Source organism: Crinia signifera, chromosome 2, assembly GCF_055691185.1.
Source record: "Crinia signifera chromosome 2, ASM5569118v1, whole genome shotgun sequence".
Lineage (NCBI taxonomy): Eukaryota > Metazoa > Chordata > Amphibia > Anura > Myobatrachidae > Crinia > Crinia signifera.
Genome location: NC_139218.1, coordinates 41,754,601 through 41,776,114, shown reverse-complemented (window position 1 = coordinate 41,776,114; position 21,514 = coordinate 41,754,601). Strand labels below are relative to the sequence as shown.

General features: G+C 38.5%; 1 protein-coding gene across 3 annotated transcripts in view; it reads right to left on the bottom strand.

The window, feature by feature from the left end:
* Nucleotides 1-3,611: 3,611 nt before the first annotated feature.
* Nucleotides 3,612-21,514, bottom strand: part of CADM2 (cell adhesion molecule 2) — a 1,292,583-nt gene continuing 1,274,680 nt past the window's right edge. For all 3 annotated transcript variants that reach the window (XM_083171927.1, XM_083171928.1, XM_083171929.1), the window contains 2 exons: nucleotides 14,357-14,482; nucleotides 3,612-9,324 (listed from right to left, as the gene is read on the bottom strand). In XM_083171927.1, coding sequence (XP_083028053.1) covers nucleotides 9,206-9,324; nucleotides 14,357-14,482 — 245 coding nt within the window. In that variant the 3' untranslated portion in view covers nucleotides 3,612-9,205. The remainder of the gene's footprint in view (nucleotides 9,325-14,356; nucleotides 14,483-21,514) is intronic.

Here is a 21,514-nt window from a genome sequence, read left to right as displayed (position 1 = left end):
TTATCATTTATCCCTACCAACCCTTTTAATTCCTTCAATTGGTCAGTGGACCACTACAAAATTGGAAGGAAGATGAGACTAAGAGAGTACTTTGACAATCGACCCAAAAGACCCCAGAATATACAGACTCCCCAAATCACCCCAACTTTGACTAAAAAATTTAAAAAAAGCAGTCATTTTGACCCTCCCTCCAGAAATGCGAGTCTCAAGACGTTCTTGAGGGTAATTGATAGAGATTGCCGAGAAACTGAAAGTCAGACAAAAAAATGTTTCGATAATTTAAGTTCAAGTGAGAGACAAGCTTTGACCTCCTTAAAAAATAATGATAAACTCATAATACGAAATGCAGATAAAGGAGGGGCAGTGGTTCTGCAGGACTTTGTGTCATACAATAAAGAAGTCCAGAGACAATTAGCGGACCACACGACATATCAGAAAGTTGCAAAGAATCCGATGCAGATGGTAAAAAACAAGGCTGATGCCTTGATTAAACTAGGTGGTGATCAGGGATGGTTGGATGAGGACGAAATTGAATTTCTAACAGTGGCACACCCGGTTTGTCCGGTAATGTACACCTTGCCAAAGGTCCACAAGACACTTGTGGACCCGCCAGGACGTCCCATTATTTCGGCCAGGGGTTCAGTTCTACAACCCCTGGCCAAATTTTTAGATTACCATCTTCAACCCCTGGTCAGAGACACCTCTACCTACTTAAAAGACACCGGCCATCTGCTAAAGGATCTAGATCAAATTGGGGCTCTACCAGATGATGTGGTGTTGGGCACGCTTGATGTGTGCTCGCTGTACACAATTATACCCCATATTGATGGTCTTGTTGCAGTGGGAGAGGCTTTACAAACACGTAAAAGTAAAAACCCCCCAACAGAATTTTTATTGTCACTCCTTGAACTGGTTTTGAAAGAAAATCACTTTATGTATGAAGGCAGCCATTTTGTACAGCTAGCGGGGACGGCTATGGGGTCCAATGTGGCCCCTAGCTACGCGAACTTGTACATGGATCTGTACGAGAGAACCCATATAATACCTAAATATGGTGAGAGCCTATTGTACTTTAAACGTTTTATTGATGACGTGATTGTTATCTGGCGTGGTGATGTGGATACATTTAATGATATGGTGACCCATTTAAATGAAATTGCGAGTCCAGTGCGTTTTACAGCTACTTGTAGTACTGTTGGGATTAATTTCCTAGATGTAACCATCTCACAGAAAGATGGCGGACTACAATATACACTCTTCAGGAAAGAGACTGACCGCAATACATTATTGTGGGCTACAAGTCACCACCCACCAAAGCTAAAGATGAATTTACCTGTATCCCAATTCCTCCGAGTACTTCGCAATAACTCCAATGGTGAAACTGCTGAGGAACAAGTGGCGGAGTGTTATGAGAGATTCTTAACAAGAGGATACAATAAGAAAGATGTCGAGAGATGCCTCAGGAAGGCCAGAGCCACTCACCAGACAAAGCCTGATACAGACAACAAGACCAAACAGGAGCGCCTGGTACTTAACGTACATTGTGATACCAATCTGAGTACAACACAGAACTCGATACGCAAGAATTGGCACTTGATCGACACAGATCCAGCCTTCAAGAAATTGAAGGGTACTAAGCCATTATTAAGTATCACAAGAGGTCGTAACCTAAAGGACACTTTGTATCGCACAAGCACAAGACACTTAGAAGTACCAGATAGCAACTGGATGACCAAGAGAAAAGGATGCTTCAAGTGTCTAGGATGCTCGACTTGCCAAGGATTGATGGTGGGTACATTCTTCTGTCACCCACACAGTGGGAAGAAGATCTTTCTGCGCCACAGGCTACATTGCCTATTAGACCACATAATCTACTACTTGATATGTCCATGTGGATTGTCATATGTGGGAAAAACTATAAGAACTTTGCGCGAAAGAATAAGTCAGCACAAATCCACCATCCGTGCTGCATTAGCTACAGGTACCACAGACAAACCAGTAGCAATGCATTTCTTGAGTGCTAAACATCAGGTCTCGAATCTCCGTTATATGGTGATAGATTGGATACCCCCGTCACCAAGAGGGGGTGATCGTGGACTGACCCTCCTTAAAAAAGAGGCTTTCTGGATACACCATCTTGAAACTGTAGCACCGAAAGGGCTAAATGAAAAAAACACTCTGACCATGTTCCTGGAGGAACAGTAATGTTGATAACATAGTATATATCATCAGTGATTTTCTATGATTTGTGGTATTTGTTATTTTGCAATTTTCTATAAGTAGAGTTCTTGTTTATTTTTTCCTTGCCTGGGTCTGCATTATGTATTGTTTTTTAGGTAGAATAATGATATCAAACACTGGAGAGCGATTTTTTGCCAACATCGATTGCAATGGTGATGACCGATTTTGGTAGCGATTGCATCGATAGTGGCAAATTTTAAATGTGTGGTTTATTGTTTTTTAATATATACTGAGCAAAAGCTGGCTGAACGGCAGTAGTACACCCTGAGAAAACCATTAGCCTAATGATTTCAAGTTTAAAATAAACATATCAGCACATCCCGAGTATGGAACGCAAATGGCGGCACCAGGAAGTATTTATAATATATTGGAACGCATGGGAAGCGCTGCCGATAGGCTGATATACACAGCGCATCACTATAGTGATGACGCGGACCAACTTCCGGGTACGTGAGGATGCGTCAATGACACGCATCACCAGGAAGGGGAAATCCGTCTATGTAGATGGAACGCACGCCGCTCGCCATGTGATCGCGGCAGCGTGCAGGTGCATCTCCAGCTAGATGGGTAAGTTACACCGCACCTGAGTTTATTAACTTGGTCTTAGATACGTGTATATGATTGGCTAGAATTGTGAGATTCTGACCTGAGAGGCGGAGCACACTGGTATTTCAGGGGGTCTGTGACTGATTCAGTCAGCTGCTGCTCTGATGGAGTGATACACCATAAGCTGTCTTGACAAAGGGTCGCTCTATGGCCCGAAACGTCGACTGTGCTTGATGATTTTAAGTGACATGGAATAAAGTTTTGCCTTTTAACAGTGGATGAAGTCTGGTGAGTGCGCTTTTGTTGCTACAAACAACAAACCTGTTTGGATATTTATGTCATGCATTGGAGGACTTTTGCTATGACCTAAGTTATATGAAGCACCCCAGCAGTTGTCACCAAGGAGTTTTGTGAGTGCCTACTTTCTACCCAGGATATATATAAATATATATATATATGAGAGAGAGAGAGAGAGAGAGAGATTGGCTCCTGACAACTTTATGCTTGTACAGTGCATGGACAGACTAGATGGGCTAAGTAGTTCTTACCTGCCATCAAAAGATGTTATTTTTTAACTGTTAATAAATAAGTGTGGGAATGAGAGAAAGATTGTGTTTGATGCCTTTTATTGTCAATTATATAAATTGTTGTGACATATTCTATACAGTAAACTTGTAAATTGGAAACATGATTAAAAAATTTGAAGGATTCCTGTTACACGTTGGTTATATTTATATACATTTCCAGACCAGGCAAAAACCATCCAAACTCAAGAGACACTCAATCTCACACCAATTAGACAGCCACCTCACAGAATGTGACAGTTTAGTTTACTTCATTAGGTTTTTATTGAAGAAATAGAAATGTCCCACATGAGTGATGCTCATGTCACCTTAAACAGGGTAAAAGAATCATATGTACAGGTATTTTCATTTTGGTAACAGATAAGTGGCACGAAATTACACTAGAACTGCTATGTTACACGGAAGACCATGTAACTACAAGGCGTGCCTAAACACGCGTGCACATATTAAACTCAACCCTCTCACATTTGTGAATTACATCATAACACATGATTCTTTTCATTGATAGATTTTTGTTTATTTAAACATTAAAATGAAAATACATGAGGTGTTACATTTCATCGAACTTTTAGAAAACAAAAGTTTTGTTTTTTTATTATATTTTAGTTTTTTTTCGCTCTAGGTATGAATTGTAGATATACTCTCAGTGCGAGATTTATCATCCCAAGAGGTTTTGAAATGTGTGACATCTAGCACTTTTTTTTTTTAGGGGGAGGGGTGAGTAAGTTACGCATCACATCCTGTTAGCCGATCCTGGATGCAATGCTGACAAATAAACAGTTTTTTTTTTTCAGGAAGCAATATTATTAGTGACAACATATTTGAAGATAAACAGTTCAGTCTGCCCCCTAAAGAATAACACAATAGTTGACTGTAATTTATATATATATATATATATATATATATATATATATATATATATATATATATATATATATATATGGTTACAAAGATTAATAGACACTGCAAACTGTAAAATTGCAGAAATATGCTACAGTAAGACCATCTATTCTCACAATTACTAACGCATGCAAGTTCCCAGAGGTTGGTGAATGTCACTGTAATTTTTGCAGCAATATAACGTGGTGAACTGATGGCTTTCAGAGTATGTGAATTTACACAAGGATACCTCGATTAAAGTGGCTAAAGAACCTATTTGTTGATTCCTAAATTGAGATGAGCAAGCCGAGTTGCCTTTCAAGTTAATATGGTTTTGCTTCAAGTTCAACATCAATTAACCACCGACCATGAAACGTGGCAACACCGAGTCATGGCCATTTTTAATGTGATTTTCGGCAAATTCAGAACACTGCAGGGCTATTTTTGGTTTGTAGGTTTTTTTATTATTTTGAAGTTTATAATTTTGGCATAACAGTTGGTGTTTCACTTGGTTCTTGTTTTGTCATGTGTAGAAGCAACCGTATTGCATATGTATGTGGAGAACTTCTGTTTAATAACACTATATATTATCCCACACATCTTTCTGAAATACGGTATTACACTGCAAATCTTTGCTTGACATTGTAAGTCCCTTATAAACACATTTTATGCATTTACAAATGTTTACAGCGTTTAGAGGTTACAGCAATATAGCACTTTGAGACACACAGTATTATGAATAAAGAAAGTGCAGTCCGAGAAAGCAGAAGTCTCTTAATAATGAGGGCAGGGATGCCAACTCTTGTAAATGTTTTTACTTGCAATAATGATTATTATACCATTTTTATGAGTGTTGTCATTGCAAAACTGCTTGCCTGGCTTGAGGTACAAGGAAACGGTAACCATAGGTTCCAAAGCAACAGTGCCCCCTAGTGACTGTAACGTTTGAAAAGGCAGCCTCAGATAGTCAAGGGAAACAAAACTATTCCAAATCATTATTTTATTATATCTTTAAAATCATCAGATTTATCACGATGTCTCCAAAACTAGATATTGTTTAACCATATAGACCTGTCAAGCCAAAATACAGGTGTTTGATGTATGTTATTTTGTACGAGCTGTCGGCACATATTCTAATTGTCAGTAAATACTGATTTTGGGCAACCCAGACTGAGTTTAAATGTATAATAAAACAAATATCAATAATTCAATTTAGATGGTATGGTGACTATTTATGTGTGTGTTTGTGTGTGTGTGTGTGAGTGTGTGTGTGTGTATTTGATGTCATCTATTATAAACAGATGATAACAATAATTAGAATACTAACATATCAGACTGAGATTTGTATTATATAGCAGAGTTCCTCAAACCATTTTGCTCTGGGACCCCATCAAACAATATAAATAACGACAGGACCCCAGCAAGTTACTGCAGAAGGTCATCACATCACATGTGTAGTCAGCAGACAGCACCTACATGGCAGCATTGTGGAGGCACAGACTGAATGGAGGAGTCTGAAGTAACAGACAACTCAACAGATTTATCAGACTCCTTCAATCAGTGACTGAGATTAGAAAAGTCATCAGCCTGATGGTCAGCAACATGCAGTCACGATCCCCATGCTGAGAAGGTCGGGACCTACTTTTGGGTCAGGACCCACAGTTTGAGAACCGCTGTTATATAGCATTGCCCCACACACAGTTTCACAGTTAGGGCTTAAAGTGGTCATACATAGGTGGAGGGACTCATTTATCTATGCCAGCTAATAACCCCCCCCCCCCTCCTCCCCTACCCCCATTAGGCAGAGACAGGGACAGTGGTAGGGTTGTTGGCATCTCCCTGCAAAATAGAATGCTTTTCTGTGGGAATTACTGTGCAAGGCCAAGGTGGAGGTTAAAATGTTCCACCTCACCATTATAGGTGGTGGAACTCAGTTCCACCACGTTCCCCCTTCACTTTAACCCTGACATCTTATTAGGAACAGCAGATCCACTTTTCCTCTTTCTTTAATGTGGTAGCATATGACAATGTATAGCACAGCAGCATTTTTTATCCCAGGCAATAGTAAGAAAAGCTATAGAACAACGTGATTTGAATTGTCATATAAGGATTCTACAATGCAACCTGGCAAACCACCCAGATCATCACGTAAGTACACACCGGGCTAAAGGAAGCTAAGCTGCAATAGACGTTACACCTTTGTCCAAACCACTTTGTGGCCTTAAATAAACTAACATTTGATCTATATGTCAGCCGATGGGTTAAGAAACACGCCTGGAACATGAGAGATTTGGTTATATAGGACAAATAGCAAAAACACAAAAAAAAGTATTAGACTATTGGGATTTCAAAAATGTGACTTAGTATACGGTGATCAAATTGAATGACCTTTCCCCCTGGTCCGCACCTCTTTAACCAGATTGGGATTGCATGATGTGTTTATTTATTTGCCAAACCTATATGGTTCTCACCTTTGTTCTAGCAGCTACAGTACCCCTGTTGTCTTTTACTATCATATTTACTATATTTAAGCATATTATTGCATTTTTTCACATATGTTATGGTGCGTATCATAAAACAAGCATGCAGCCACATCAATGAAATGTTCTTCTTTGAAATGTAATACTGTATATGTTTTATCATCATGATAACACTCAGCCATATCACATTTACTTATACTTGGTATAGTCTGAGAAAACAAAAACCGGTGCGATATAAAAATCACCAGCATTTAAGAAATTATTTATGGGGATGAAAAACTTATAAACCACCCACAACTATTACAGAAGCAGAGATCATATATATATATATATATATATATATATATATATATATATATATATACACACACACACATATATATATATATATATATATATATATATATATATACATTTGTATATACTAGTGTTGCTATGTGCCCTCTGTGTTCCTGATTCCACAGATTCTAAAAATAAGAGTAGACAATTTTTGCTTCATAGCCTGTCATGATCTCACACTTTGCTAGTAGAACTACCTTGTTAAAATATCCTATTCAAATATCCTACGCCTGGAAGATTGAGCCGAATCCTAATTCAGACTGATTCTCATTTCCCAGCTTTGGGAATCAATACTAGAAATGTAATATAACAATATTTGTTATAGGCTGAAGTAAGGAGAAGCAAATCAAGCCAACAGGACCGGAATATTGAGTCTGTGATTAGTTGAGAGAATGTTTTTGATCATCAAACTTCACAGACATGTTTGGAAATGTTTTACGGTTTGGGAATAAATTGGTACTGAAGCTTTTTTTTTTCACTGTGCAGTTAAAAGCTTCTGAGGAATTCTGTATCGTTTACTGTGACATACGTTATACCTCACAAAATGCATAGACAGGAATTTGATAGAAAGAATTAGTCCGTTTATACTGTACAGAAAAGTTGTTATAGGTTATAATGATTTTTTTTGTGTTTTTTTTTTCTTGGCAAATCAACAGAGCTGAACAGCTAGAACAGCTGAATTAAAGAAAAAAAAAGAAAAAGCTAAGCAGTAATATAATGGTAATATAGAGCGTTACTCAAATATAGTTAAACTTGAAACCTGAGGCTCTGCACTGGTTGGTAGATTAAAGTATCTTTCCTTTAATATTGTGCTTCCATTGTTGAACAGATAAAAATTAAGATGATCTAGAAAAATTGAACAGTGCGAGGACATACAGACAGAAATTCAAACACGTTATCTACACATAATACTGGTTTAAGTTCATATCTAAGAGGGGTTTTGGGAGCATTAGAAAATGGGTACTGTGACTTGCTTACATCCAAAAAGTTAAATATGTATCAAATAATGTTCAACTTGATTTAATACATGTACTATTTACAATACTGTATACTGAAATGCTCAGATTATCCAATGACTCTTTTCTTCGTAAAGAAAAAAAGAAACTGTAGAGTCCACACAAAAAAACAAACAATAAATATGAATAGGACTGTAACATTAAATAAACATTTTGCGATCAAGAAAAAAATAATGGGGTAAAAAAAAAATCATACCAATATTTACTATATGCGGAATTACCTTCTTAATAACTTGGGATTTAGCACAGTTTATGTCATTTGCATTCCATGCCTAAATTAACGACAGTAGGAATGCCATGTATGACTGTTACAATGTTAAAGCATATATTTAGAATCACTAGCATAATTCTATATTCAATTGTTTCGTTTTTATTGTTTTTTTTTTGCAATACAGAATCCTTTAAGAATCCCTCCAGTGATAATGAAATTTAGAACGTATTGTTTTTAAAATTCTAACTTAATACTCTGAAATTAAATCTAATCAAGTCTGTACCAAAATAATGCTAATGGGAAGACGCACTCCATACTGTATACATGCATCAATGAATGTAGTCCAGATTATTGCAAATTGTTTTTTCTTGTAATACCACACGCAGCCACATGGGGTGCTGTTGCTCAAAATCCTACATGAAATTAATGGACCGCTATAAGTAGGTCGTTACAGAATGTGATCAACTCTAAAGCCTACCAATAGGTACAATAACATGGACTAAATATACATATTCCCGTGTTCATGTATGTGTGCTGGAGAGATATACAAAAGGTCAGCCTGGAAGTTCATTGTGTAAACATATAAAAACAAAGTATGTTGAGTAAAAGTGACATAAAAGAAAAAAAAATGTTAAGGCTGTATATTCAAGCACTGTATGACTGAATTTTAACAGAGCAATGGACATTTTTTTAAATATATTTTTCAGCAGTAAGAAAAGTCCTGCATTATGAAATGCAATTAAATTATGATGCTGTCAACAGCTGATTGTTGGCATAAGCTGGCTATTGATAGTAGGAGTTAATAAAATGGAGCAGAAGATGGTGGGGAATGAATTTTGAAAAAAATGATAGCCAGTTTTTTCCAGCAGTCAGCCTGATAAGTAAGACTCGGCGTAACCAGGTTTGCATTTAAATGAAATATTCCTTCTTCTCCTCTGCGTTGACTTGGCTGCCTTCTGCATTGATAATGGCTGTGTCTGCATCTGGGGCATCCTCTGCTCCTTTCGCTTCATTTGTTAAATATGTCCCTACAGAGATCAAGATTAGAAAAAAACGGTTGTTAGAAATTTTGCTTGTCGTCAACTGTCTCTTGTTTTATTTAGAGATTGATGCGAGGCAAAGCTGCTTACAATACATTACCATATCATTTATAGACAATGCTCTGATCTACATTACATTATATTAATGTGCTACCTGAAAGCCAAATCTCTGCATCCGTTGGACTTGCTAAGCAAAAAAATTATATATATATATATATATATAAAAAAGGGGGGGTACTGTATAGCGCGTCTACCCAGATAGTTCTGATTTATAACAGTCCAGTAAGGATTTGTAGCGAAGAGTCTTCTTCGAATATCACAGTCCTGTGTACAGGTGGCTGCTAAGTTTCTCCGTAAGGCGTTTGTTGTGACGTCTCAAAATGTGAACTGGAAAAGAAGGGGGGCGAGAAACAGCGCTCTCTAGTGTGATATCTGGGTCTCCAAATTTTTGGTGAATAAATAATTATGCGTACCGTGAGGAAAGTAATAAAGTGCTCATCAATATGTGATGTTAGGAGCTCCTGTCCTTGGGATTACCAGGATATTGCCCGGAAAACGATTCAGCCTTTCAGCAATAGTGTCCCATAGATTCATACAGGGTCCAAAACCATCAGTGCCACGTGATAGGTATAAATATAAGGAAGAAACTCCAATTATAATTTAAAAAGGAGTTTATTTTTTAAAAGTGAACAAAGTGAACATAAAACAAAAAAATAGCTTACATGAAGGTGCTGCAATAGGACACAGACCACTCTCAACGCGTTTCGTCGCTTACTGCCTGTTAAAACGGCTGGACTTCATCAGGAGAGTATAATAACCTATTAAGTTGCTCTGCACATGTGCGTTGAGAGCGGTCTGTGTCCATTTGCAGCACCTTCATGTAAGCTATTTTTTTGTTTTATGTTCACTTTGTTCACTTTTAAAAAATAAACTCCTTTTTAAATTATAATTGGAGTTTCTTCCTTATATTTATATTTATACCTATCACGTGGCACTGATGGTTTTGGACCCTGTATGAATCTATGGGACACTATTGCTGAAAGGCTGAACCGTTTTCCGGGCAATATCCTGGTAATCCCAAGGACAGGAGCTCCTAACATCACATATTGATGAGCACTTTATTACTTTCCTCACGGTACGCATAATTATTTATTCACCAAAAATTTGGAGACCCAGATATCACACTAGAGAGCGCTGTTTCTCGCCCCCCTTCTTTTCCAATATATATATATATATATATATATATATATATATAGACAAAGAAATTCTGCGCAACACTTTAAATATCAAATGGCTTCACGTCTGTAACACCAATAAATCAGTGTATATGCAGTGCAGCTCACTCCAAAAGAGGCTAGTCGGACCTCAGGTATAATGGAAATGTGGACACAGGGAAGAAGGAGCGCACAAATGAGCTAGATATAAAATATTTACTAGAGAGAAATAAACATGTAAGCTCAAAGCATATAAAAGTAGATAAAGCCAGCATGAGAATAGTCACCGACAGTATAGCATGCTGAAAGGTACGGGATCTGGGGACTCCAGGCAATTCCGACCACGATGTAACCAGCAGCAAAAGTTCTCACATATATGGGATGTTAATGGCACGGGATCTGGGGACTCCAGCAACTTCCGACCAATGATGGACAAATGGGTGACACAGCTCAAGGCAAGGCACGCTGAAAGACCGGGACCTGGGGACTCCAGACTCTCTGACCACGATGAAGCAGCGGCAGCGGCGGCGTTCTCAGCACGGCATACAACAGACGGACACAAGACAACAGCGGTGATAGGATACGTCAGGATACGTCAGGAAAGGCACGCCCCAACGCGTGCCTTTGTGAGAACTTTTGCTGCTGGTTACATCGTGGTCGGAATTGCCTGGAGTCCCCAGATCCCGTACCTTTCAGCATGCTATACTGTCGGTGACTATTCTCATGCTGGCTTTATCTACTTTTATATGCTTTGAGCTTACATGTTTATTTCTCTCTAGTAAATATTTTATATCTAGCTCATTTGTGCGCTCCTTCTTCCCTGTGTCCACATATATATATATATATATATATATATATATATTTTTTTTTTTTTACGAATTAATGCCACATCATAAGGAAATCACAAGGAGAACTGGAAAACATTTTTCATAGCATCTCGGCAAGCGTATTATTAGCACAGCTTTTATCTCTGCAAGTTCTAAATGGAGCCTGTTTATTTTAGCTTTACATAAATGGCACAAGAAACGGCAGACACCTTGGGTAGCATCTGACAAACTGAAGTGAAACCTGACACCAGAAAACTTAGAGTAACATTTGGCAACTTGGCGTGACATCTGACACTGGACAATTTGGAGTGATATCTGACACCAGACAATTTGGCATGACATTTGGTACTGGACAACTTGGAGTGACATCTGACACTAGATAGTTTGGAGTGACAACTGACAACTTGGCATACCATTCTACACCAGACAACTTGGCATGGCATTTAACATGAGACAACTTGGCATGACACCTGACACCAGACAACTTTGAGTTACATTTGACAACTTGGAGTGATATCTGGCACCCGACAGTTTGGATTGACACCTGAAACTAAACACATTGGAGTAACACCTTACAGCTTGGAGTAACATCTGACACCAGACAACTTGGAGTGACATCTGACAAGAGACAACTTGGAGTGACACCTTTCACTAGACAGGCAGCTTGGAGTGATATCTGACACCAGACACCTTGGAGTCAAGCTCGCCATACAATTGTACAATATGGCCACTTTTCACCTTATTTCGAGGTATCGGGCCAAGAATCACAGTTTCTTAACATCTGATCAGTTCCGATGCACAGTCTCATGCGCATCGGATTGGCGTTGGAGATCAGACTTGCCTGCACATCCAACCTCTGACTCTAAAAAGCCCAGCAGTGTGAAATAGGATTGTATGCTATATATCACAGACAAAAGGACCACAAGCTTCTGGGTGGCTCAAGGGGAATCGGCTGTGACTTCTCAAAGGGATAAGTTGAAGTAGTGTATGGGGGCCTCACACCTTACAGCTTAGTGTAAAAAGTCTTCAATGATCTTCATGCTGCCAAATCTAAGGGCCACTACTCTTGCTTATTATTCTTGACCTCTCTGCTTTTTTTGACACTGAGGACCACTCTCTCCTTCTCCAAATCCTACACTCCCTTCGTTTGCGTAGTACTGATCTCTACTGGCTATCATCCTACCTCTCTGACTACTCCTTCTCTGTCTCCCTCATGGCTCCACCTCTGCCTCACTTCCACTGACAGTCGTGTCCCCCATGGTCTGTCCTCTTCTTTTCTCTCTCTATACATCCTCTCTATGTGAGTTTATTCGCTCATTTGACTACCAATATCACCACTATGCTGATACTCAAATCTACCTCTCCTCTCCTGATCTCTCTCCGCCTCTCCTCACTCATATTTACAACAGTCTCTCTACTATCTCTTCTTGGATGTCTTAGCAATTTCATAAACTTACAGTAACATGTCTAAGACTGAACTTATCATCTTCCCACCCTCCTGAATAATCTCACCTCTAACAATTTCACTATCTATCGATCCTTTAAACCACATATTCTCTCACATCTCTGTCACAGACCTGTTGTTTCCGCCTCAAAACTATTTCCAGGATAAGACCCTTTCTCACTCAGAATGCTACAAATACCCTCATACACTCACTAGTCATCTCCAGATTGTACTACTGTAATCTCCACCTTTCTGGCCTCCCTGACAAACATTCCTCACCACTCCAATCTTTCCTTTATGCTTCTCATCTTCCTCTCCAAACATACGATGTCCACGTCCCCTCTCTTAAAAGCCATACACTGGCTCCCATTTCCCTTCAGAATACAATTCAAGCTCCTCCCACTCACTTACAAAGCCATCAATCCCATTCTTCTCCAACCTACATATGACCTTATCTCTCTTTACATTCCCTCCCACTTCCTTTGCTCCACAAATGCATACCGCCTCTCCTGCCAACTGGTCTCTTCCTCCCATTTCTGCCTCCAAGGTTTTGGCCATTGTGCTCCTTATCTCTGGAAATCTCTACCTCTCCATATCAGACACTGCACCTCCCTACAAAACTTTAAACAGGCTCTCGAGGCCCCCATTATAAATGCCAGCCTAATAATTTTTTCAGTTTCCTGTCCCCTGATGGGACTGTAATTTTTACCACAAACTTGCCTTGTATTCTAATTTATTATTTAATTGTTTTTTGCTACTTTATGTATTGTTAGGCACTGCGGAACCCTAGTGGTGCCATATAACTTAATAATAATAATAATAATAATAATAATAACAGTCACTTAGAGTGTCAGGGCTCACCCATTATAAAAAGTGACATCAGTACTCCCTGTATATAAAGATAATGTTTATTCATATGGGTGGTTATCAAATAGCAAACGCTAGGGATCAATCCTGGAGGTTGCAGTTGTGGTAAGATAGCATTGCAATAGTGTATAAATGCAAGCAACACCAATGCAACCCCAATCTCAGCCCAACTTTGCCCTGAACTCATGGATTTTTGTATGCAGCCCTATAGGCTGTGGACAAAAGTCTGCCAGTCCAGGGGTACCATAAGAACGGCATATACAGCTGGCCTTACCAGCAGCATGAGGGAACTGGTGGATAAGAGCATTGACCCTTCAGTAGGAATACTGCAGCCTGCAGGTAATAGATACTGTTGCCTAAATTCTAATTTGATACAGGCGTGCAGGGCTTCTAACCGACAAAGTCCAATACTGCATAGTGCCCATGCATTTACTGCTCAGGGACCCACATGACCTTGTTAACCAATCAGGATGAAGCAATTGCAACCTTTAAGGTGTAGCTGTTTCCATGACAATGACTGACTGCCATGAAGTGACACAAAGATATTCTCTTCCTCTATTAGCTATATAGGAATACACATTCATCATATTTCCGAGATACAATAATAAGTAGCATGAAAGTAAGAATATTGAGTGGTAACAGTGTCGATAAAAGCTTATCCGGCTTACCTTTATGTCTAGCCAAGTATCGTCCAAGCAGAATAATTGAACATAATGTGACAAATACGACTACAGCTACAATCCCTCCTATAAGAGCATGGTCGGTCGCTGCTTGGCCAGGATAAGCATTGGGATCTGAAACGCAAATGTAATAATAATAATTATCACAGATTGTATATAATATAACCCACAAACATGATATCAATAAAACACATCAATTAATACAGGATTTAGACAACTGTAACTGTTATGTAGGGTAAACACCAGAACGATTTGGCCTCAAAACACCCGATTTCGATACAATCTTGACCGATAGCATGTGCGGGCCATTTCTGATCCGATCCGATGCGCGTTGCAGGTAGGATTTGAAAAAGACCCCTTCAATTGGGTACAGATCGGGATCAGATCGGTTTTGGATCGTATGCAGATCGTGTTCTTCAACAGATCATGAGAGATCATTAGGAAGCTCTTAGTGGCCTTTCCTGAGCACAGAAGCCCTTCATACTGTATTCTGCTTTTTAAATAAATGGGGCTGGGTAATAGAAGGAGATGACTTGTGAATCCGTCCAACTATTTTAAGTTTAGAATCTGAGCCCAGCTATTTTAATGAAAACTAAAAGGAATTGAGAATTAGGGATCAGATAGCTCTGGCAGAACATCTTCTGAATAATGCATAATATATACAGCTAGTACTCAGTGGGGAATCCCTCGCACTTCTATGCAATAGCTGCGCTTCTCTTTTTGCCATTAAAAACAGAAACTGCATGGACTGTATATGACAACTCACACAGGCAGCATACAAGGGTGGGATGTGTACGGTACACATATGGTAATTAACCTTTAGTGTACAGAAGTCTCCTTATACATCGTTGCTCACATAATGTCATGTACCGGGCTACTCGGTCACGCTCAGAATCTCTATGTGAAGTGCTGCAGTGCAGAGGCTGTGGCCAAGGGCTTTATCTGTGACTGCTGATGTGTTTAACCCTTTGAGTGCCAAGGGAATTTGTCAAAATTGGTGTGAAAATTGGCAAGCAAACATTTTTTACCGTATATAGGAAATATACTCTTTTTTTACACAACATTTTTTACATTGAATTTATATAACCAATGTGAGAGAGATATATCGGTTATTTTGCACATCTCTCTCAGAGATGTTGGCACTCAAAAGGTTAAAACTAATTCCTGTGTAGTTAAAGGTGCCCAGCATCTCTAATACACTGTGTGGGTTATTCTGGTTCACTTGCAAAGGCACAATCAATCTCTAATGGACAAAACCATATGCACTGCAGGTGGAGAAGATGTAACGTGCAGAGAGAGTTATATTTGTACTAATGTTATGGCCTAATTTGCATACAGACAAATCCCCCATGAACAGGGATATGTTGGTGACTGGGAGCTGTCCCACACACGCTGCAGCATGATTGGTTGCAGCATGGTTCCAGGTAGCAGCATAGTTGGTTGTGGTTGGTGAGATATATTTGGTGATGCCCCTCCCCCTCACGGACATAATTCTGAAGGTGTATTTGAAGTTGCAGGGGGGCCTGTAGCCATGAAGTTCCCACCAGACCTAATGCTAGCACAGGTAGTGCTCTCTGCCCCCTCTCTTACAATCTTCTGCCCTTACTCCCCTCATTCTCTACCTAGCATCCCCCTCTTCTCTATCTCTTCCTGGTGAACACCTCCCCCCTCTCTCTCTCAGACACCCCCCCCCCCTATTCCTGGCAACCCACCCCCTCTCCATTGGTGTGTAGGATAGGCCATTAATGAAAAGCTTGCAGGAGAACACTGAACACCCTAGCACCCACCCTGGCTGTGACATGTGAGTGGAGGGGGGGAGGGGGGAGGGGGGGGGGAGAGGGGGAGAGAGGCTGGGTAAGTGAGTTCCACCACCTCTCCAGGACCACTTTAAACACTGCTCAGCGACCATATTGACAGCGATTATAGCCCATATGTACGCACCTTAAAACAGCACCTGACTCCACCACAAGAAATATATCTTCCCATATTACTTGAATCAGTACTTTGTGATAGTTTAGTGTATGAAAATATGTTGGGTCTAAAATGTCTATTTGATGGTCATGTCTGAAAAACTATATATTTAAAATACCAAAAATAAACTAAAGACCGCTAGTTCTCTTAAGCACTCTTCTCTAGGAGATCTGAATGCAAGATATTTCATACCGATCACTATACCAGCTGTGCCGGAAAGAAGTTCAAGAGCAATCGGTTTGGCAACAGTAAAGTAACCATGCCATACAATTATACATTGTTAGGTTGATAGAAGTTTAAAGCATCCCTTTACTCAAACAAGCCACCCATAGTATTATAAATAAAAAAAAGCACTGCTACACTTTTTTTTATTTAAAATGTAGAGTTTAGAGACCATGAGACAGATGTATTAAGCCTTAAAATGAGATAAACGCAAGGGTGATAAAGAGTGATGAACATCCAACCAATCCGCTCCTGTCCTGTTATAGGCTGTGTTTGAAAAATGACTGTTAGGATCTGATTGGCTGCACATTTATTACTCTTTATCACCCTCATGTTTATCTCATTTTAAGGCTTAATACATCTGTCCCCATGTGTTCCTCAAAATATGAAAGATTCAACCTCCTCAATTAAAATACCATCTAAAATACTAGTAACATGGGTCCTCTGTTTACCTTCCTAAAATCATTTCCTCTTCCACTCAGATAATCTAGAACATAGTTCCCGTATTATCCATCATGCTCATTGATTATCAACCCAACACAACTACAACAGTATGATCAGCACATTTCAAAGTATTTTGAATGATGATTGATACTCAATCATCGATAAATAATGAATATCATAGTTGACTCAGAATGTTCCCCTGAGGACCAACTGTTTTTAACAGAACTTCCCCTGAAATGAGAGCCCCTGCCTCCCCCCAACATTACAGTCCAAAAATGTACTGTAAAACCTAATTACAAGTTAACCCATTTAAACCTACAGTAGGTTAAATACTTTGGATACCAGAGAAACTGGGATTAAAGTATTAAATTAGATTAAATTAGAACCAAAATAAATGAATACGTATCTAACGTGAATTTTTCTGGTCTAAATGAGTCTACATGGCACACAACAGTCAGGACAGCGTCAACTGTAGAGCAATTTACCTCAACACTAAACACCCAAAACGCTTCTTGACCAAAGAGGTCAAAGGTGAATTGACTGTGTTTAGTATATAATGTATAATTTATCAAGAAAACCTGCCACAAAATACTTTCAAAATCATAAGCGACCCTGAACTGCTCCAACATGTATGACTCTGGAATGTTTTAGTATGAGTAAAACAAACTGATGAAATAAAGTACAGGTTGAGTATCCCTTATCTGAATATCCGTTATCCGAATTATTCCGAAAACCATACATTCCAGAAAGTGAAAAAAAAACATTTTTTTTTTTTGCTAAAAACTTACTGGGGACATTTGTAACAGCACTACTGGTGACATGATATGTAACTGGCACTATATATGTGCAAGAAAATGATTGCTTGGCATTCAAATTCAGTATCTGAGATAGGACACAAATTTTGTTTCATGTTCTGAAACCTTGTTTTTTGAACAAATAAAATATATTTGTGTATTTCATGTGTTTGATGTGTTTATACAGCATAAATGCAAGATACTTCATAATACATCATTGCAATATTAAAATATTCCGAAATACGGAATAATCCGTTATCCAAAATTCTCATGGTCCCAAGCATTTTGGATAAGGGATACTCAACCTGTACTGTATGTCACCATAGACATTAAGGGGGAAATTTACTAAAGGAAATTTGTAAAAAAAGAGGTATATTTGTATCCAGAAATACACTTATTTTTGACATTTACTATACTGAAAATATGGCAATTCGTATTCGTATTGATGTGCTATCAATACGAATTGCCGTATTTTCGGGATAGTAAATGTCAAAAATAAGTATATTTCTGGATACAAATACACCTATATTTTACAAATTTCCTTTTATACATTTCCCCCTAAATGGTAAAGTTCCGCTACTGCAGAGCGATGTAACTGGCCCGTAGTGTGTGAGCGTGCTCAGCTATGAACATTGACACCAAAGAAGTGAAAAACTCATGTAGGCTTATCCATACTTTGACCTTTTCTGTGCCAACGCTTTCCAGTGTCGGCTTGGTGCATGTTGACCTTTTGGTGCTGAGCTAGACATTTGCCGACCTAATGAACAAAACCTCAAAACCTAGAACTGCTTAAATAGCAATTGCCATTCTGTGATCTAGGACAGAAAGTTGAGGATGGTGTTATTTGACAATGTTATACTGCACGAACCAAGCGATTTTAACCATTGCATTTACTATCTAACAAATCTAGCACGAGGAATAAAACAGGGGGAAAAAAAAGTACTGGAAAACATTCGGCTTTCCTTGACATTTCTTGATGTATTGTACACCATATTCCAAAATGAACCGAGAGGACCTCACTGTAGTGTATTATCTTGCATGGAACACGTTCTGTATCAGCAATAGATCTGCTGTAATTTACAGACCACCAAATTGTATTAATGTCTATTGATCTGTATGAAATATCAAGGTGCAGAAACACAGTCTACTCTATTCTCTTACCATATCAAAAGACATCTTAATAATTCCAGGAATATAAAGAACTCGGCATCACTTTTTTGAACTGCAAATTCTTTATAGATTAACAAGTCATGAAGAAAAGTGTAAAAGCCTGGACAAGAAAATGTATATATCGATCGACAGTATTTGCAGTGCAATGGCTGGCTTCAGTCACATTCCCTTTGTATAGAATGCAGGCTAATCAATGTGCAAGATGGAAAGCTTTTATGTATGGATGAACTTAATGTTAGACACATGTGAGCATATGCACAGTGGTGTGTCGAACTAGCTCTTGATGGTATAGAATTCTTTGAATTACATTTTCCTATTAAAATAAAGAGAGTGCTAAACTACTCCGAATACAATCCATGTTCAATTCTCTAACAGAGTTTTGAACACATTATTAGTGCGCAAAAGAAGAGAAGTCAAACTATCAGAGCAAACTTAAGGGTTGCACCAAGGGTTCCACTTTTTCTACTGCCTGAGGAACCTAGCCCTTGCTTCAGGCTGTAGATGCATTTGTCAGAGGTGAATGTTCACATGAGATTTTCAATCACAATTGAAAATCTGACCACATTACATCTGACTCGGAACAAAGCCTTATACGTAAGTAAAAAAAAAACCAAGAAGACCCAAACTTACTGCCAGGAAACAAAATACTCATTATAAAACTTATAATAGTAGTACAATTCTTTGCAACATAATTTTGTAAATACAACATTTTCATTGTACATTTGCTAGGAAGTTAGTCCTAACGTTAATTGATGGCAATACCATCACTGAGTCATACAGTCTGATTTTTTTATTTTTCAATTGGGAGCAGAGGGAACTAGAGATACCACTGACTTCCAGCCAGGGCTATTTTTGTGCAGGCTCCAGCAGAAACTGTGGCCCTTATTCTAGTTCACTCTTTCTGACAAAATATTTCTTAGATGGACAAAACCATTTGCACTGCAGGTGAGGCAGTTGTAAAACCCCACCCAAATCTAATTATCTCTGCTCAAGTAACACCTGCCTCACCTGCAGTGCACATGGGTTTGTCCATCTAAGAAATATTTTGTCAGAAAGAGTGAACTAGAATAAGGGCCACAGTTCCTGCTGGAGCCTGCACAAAAATAGCCCTGCTTCCAGCAGGTAACATTACACAGAGGCCCAAACAACAAACCAGGATGCAAGGGCCAACATCCCATAGGAGCTTCTGCAAACAATGCTACAGTAAAGGGGAAGAAAAGTTATTTGTTTAATTTCTATACAACCAAAGGCGCTTCTCTTTTGGACTTTCCTATCCACCTTTTGCCTGCTATAAATAATACATACTGTACATACACTCCAGGAATGTCCAGGAGACTTGGAATTTCAGTCAGGGAGAGCTTCCTGACTTCTAAAAGAGTAGATTAGCCTCCAGTAATCCTTTAACTGGGAAAATGGGTAGGCCAGTGGCGATGCAATTTGCAGCAATTGACAATAATGCTTCTTAATGTCTGCCACTGGCAATCATTAACTTACCCTAGTCTCTTATTTTTTATGCCATTGCACTACAGCTTAATAAAAGTTCTAGTTATTCAATTCCTTCACTATGCAGAGAGCACATGGACCGCTAAATATGGTTCTGTTCATACACAATGATTAACGTGAATATGCATTGAGCTTCGGGGCCTAATCTATTAATGAACAAATATTGGTTGTTTATTATGCACTAAAGTCTTTGCTGGTCAATACTGCTCATGACCCCATCATTGTATTGACCATGTTCAAAAGACAAAAGTGCCAAAAACGACAGTAATACATACCCCCCCCCCCCCCCACTCCCGATCATCCAGCTTTAAATTGACCTCCATTAAATTAAATTAAAATTATCTTATTCAGGGTATCAGAGGTGCATACAAAAAACAGTTTCTTCAATAAAGTAGTCTTCAACATATCGGGTTTTTGATTAAATTCTCCAGAGCTGAGGTCAACTGAACGTAGAACAAGTAAAAGTAACTTTAGATTTTTTCTTTTATGAAGTCACCAAACTTTTTAGAGAATTTGTTTTTTATTTTATGTCTAAAAAAATGATAGCCATTGGCTGAAAATCACAAAACTGTCAGGCGATGCTTCATAAAGGGCAAATATTTACATTTTGACATTTTTTTCCCCAAAATGTATTTCTTTTGAATTTTTCTTCTATTTAATCCCTTTTTATTGCTAGTATTTATAGTGTGCCAAAAAATTGTCAGCATATTCTTTATAGCTTATGGTCTATTATTGCCACGCATTTAATACAAGTCTGAAGCATAAATAGCTGGAATGAAACATAATAAAATTACATTTATTCATCTTCATTTCAGCAATTATAATTTACAGAAGTGATAAATGTAGGGGTAATTTCCATTGACTCGAGCTGGGTCATAATAGCAGTAGTAAAACTTTATGCCATATTAAACCTTACAAAAAGTGCTAATGGAAAATACTGAGGATTGGGTAAATTTTTCTATTTTCGTATGGTACATTATCATGCTTTTACTTTTAAATTTACGATAAGAATAAAATAAAATATCGTTTGAGTCAATCGAAT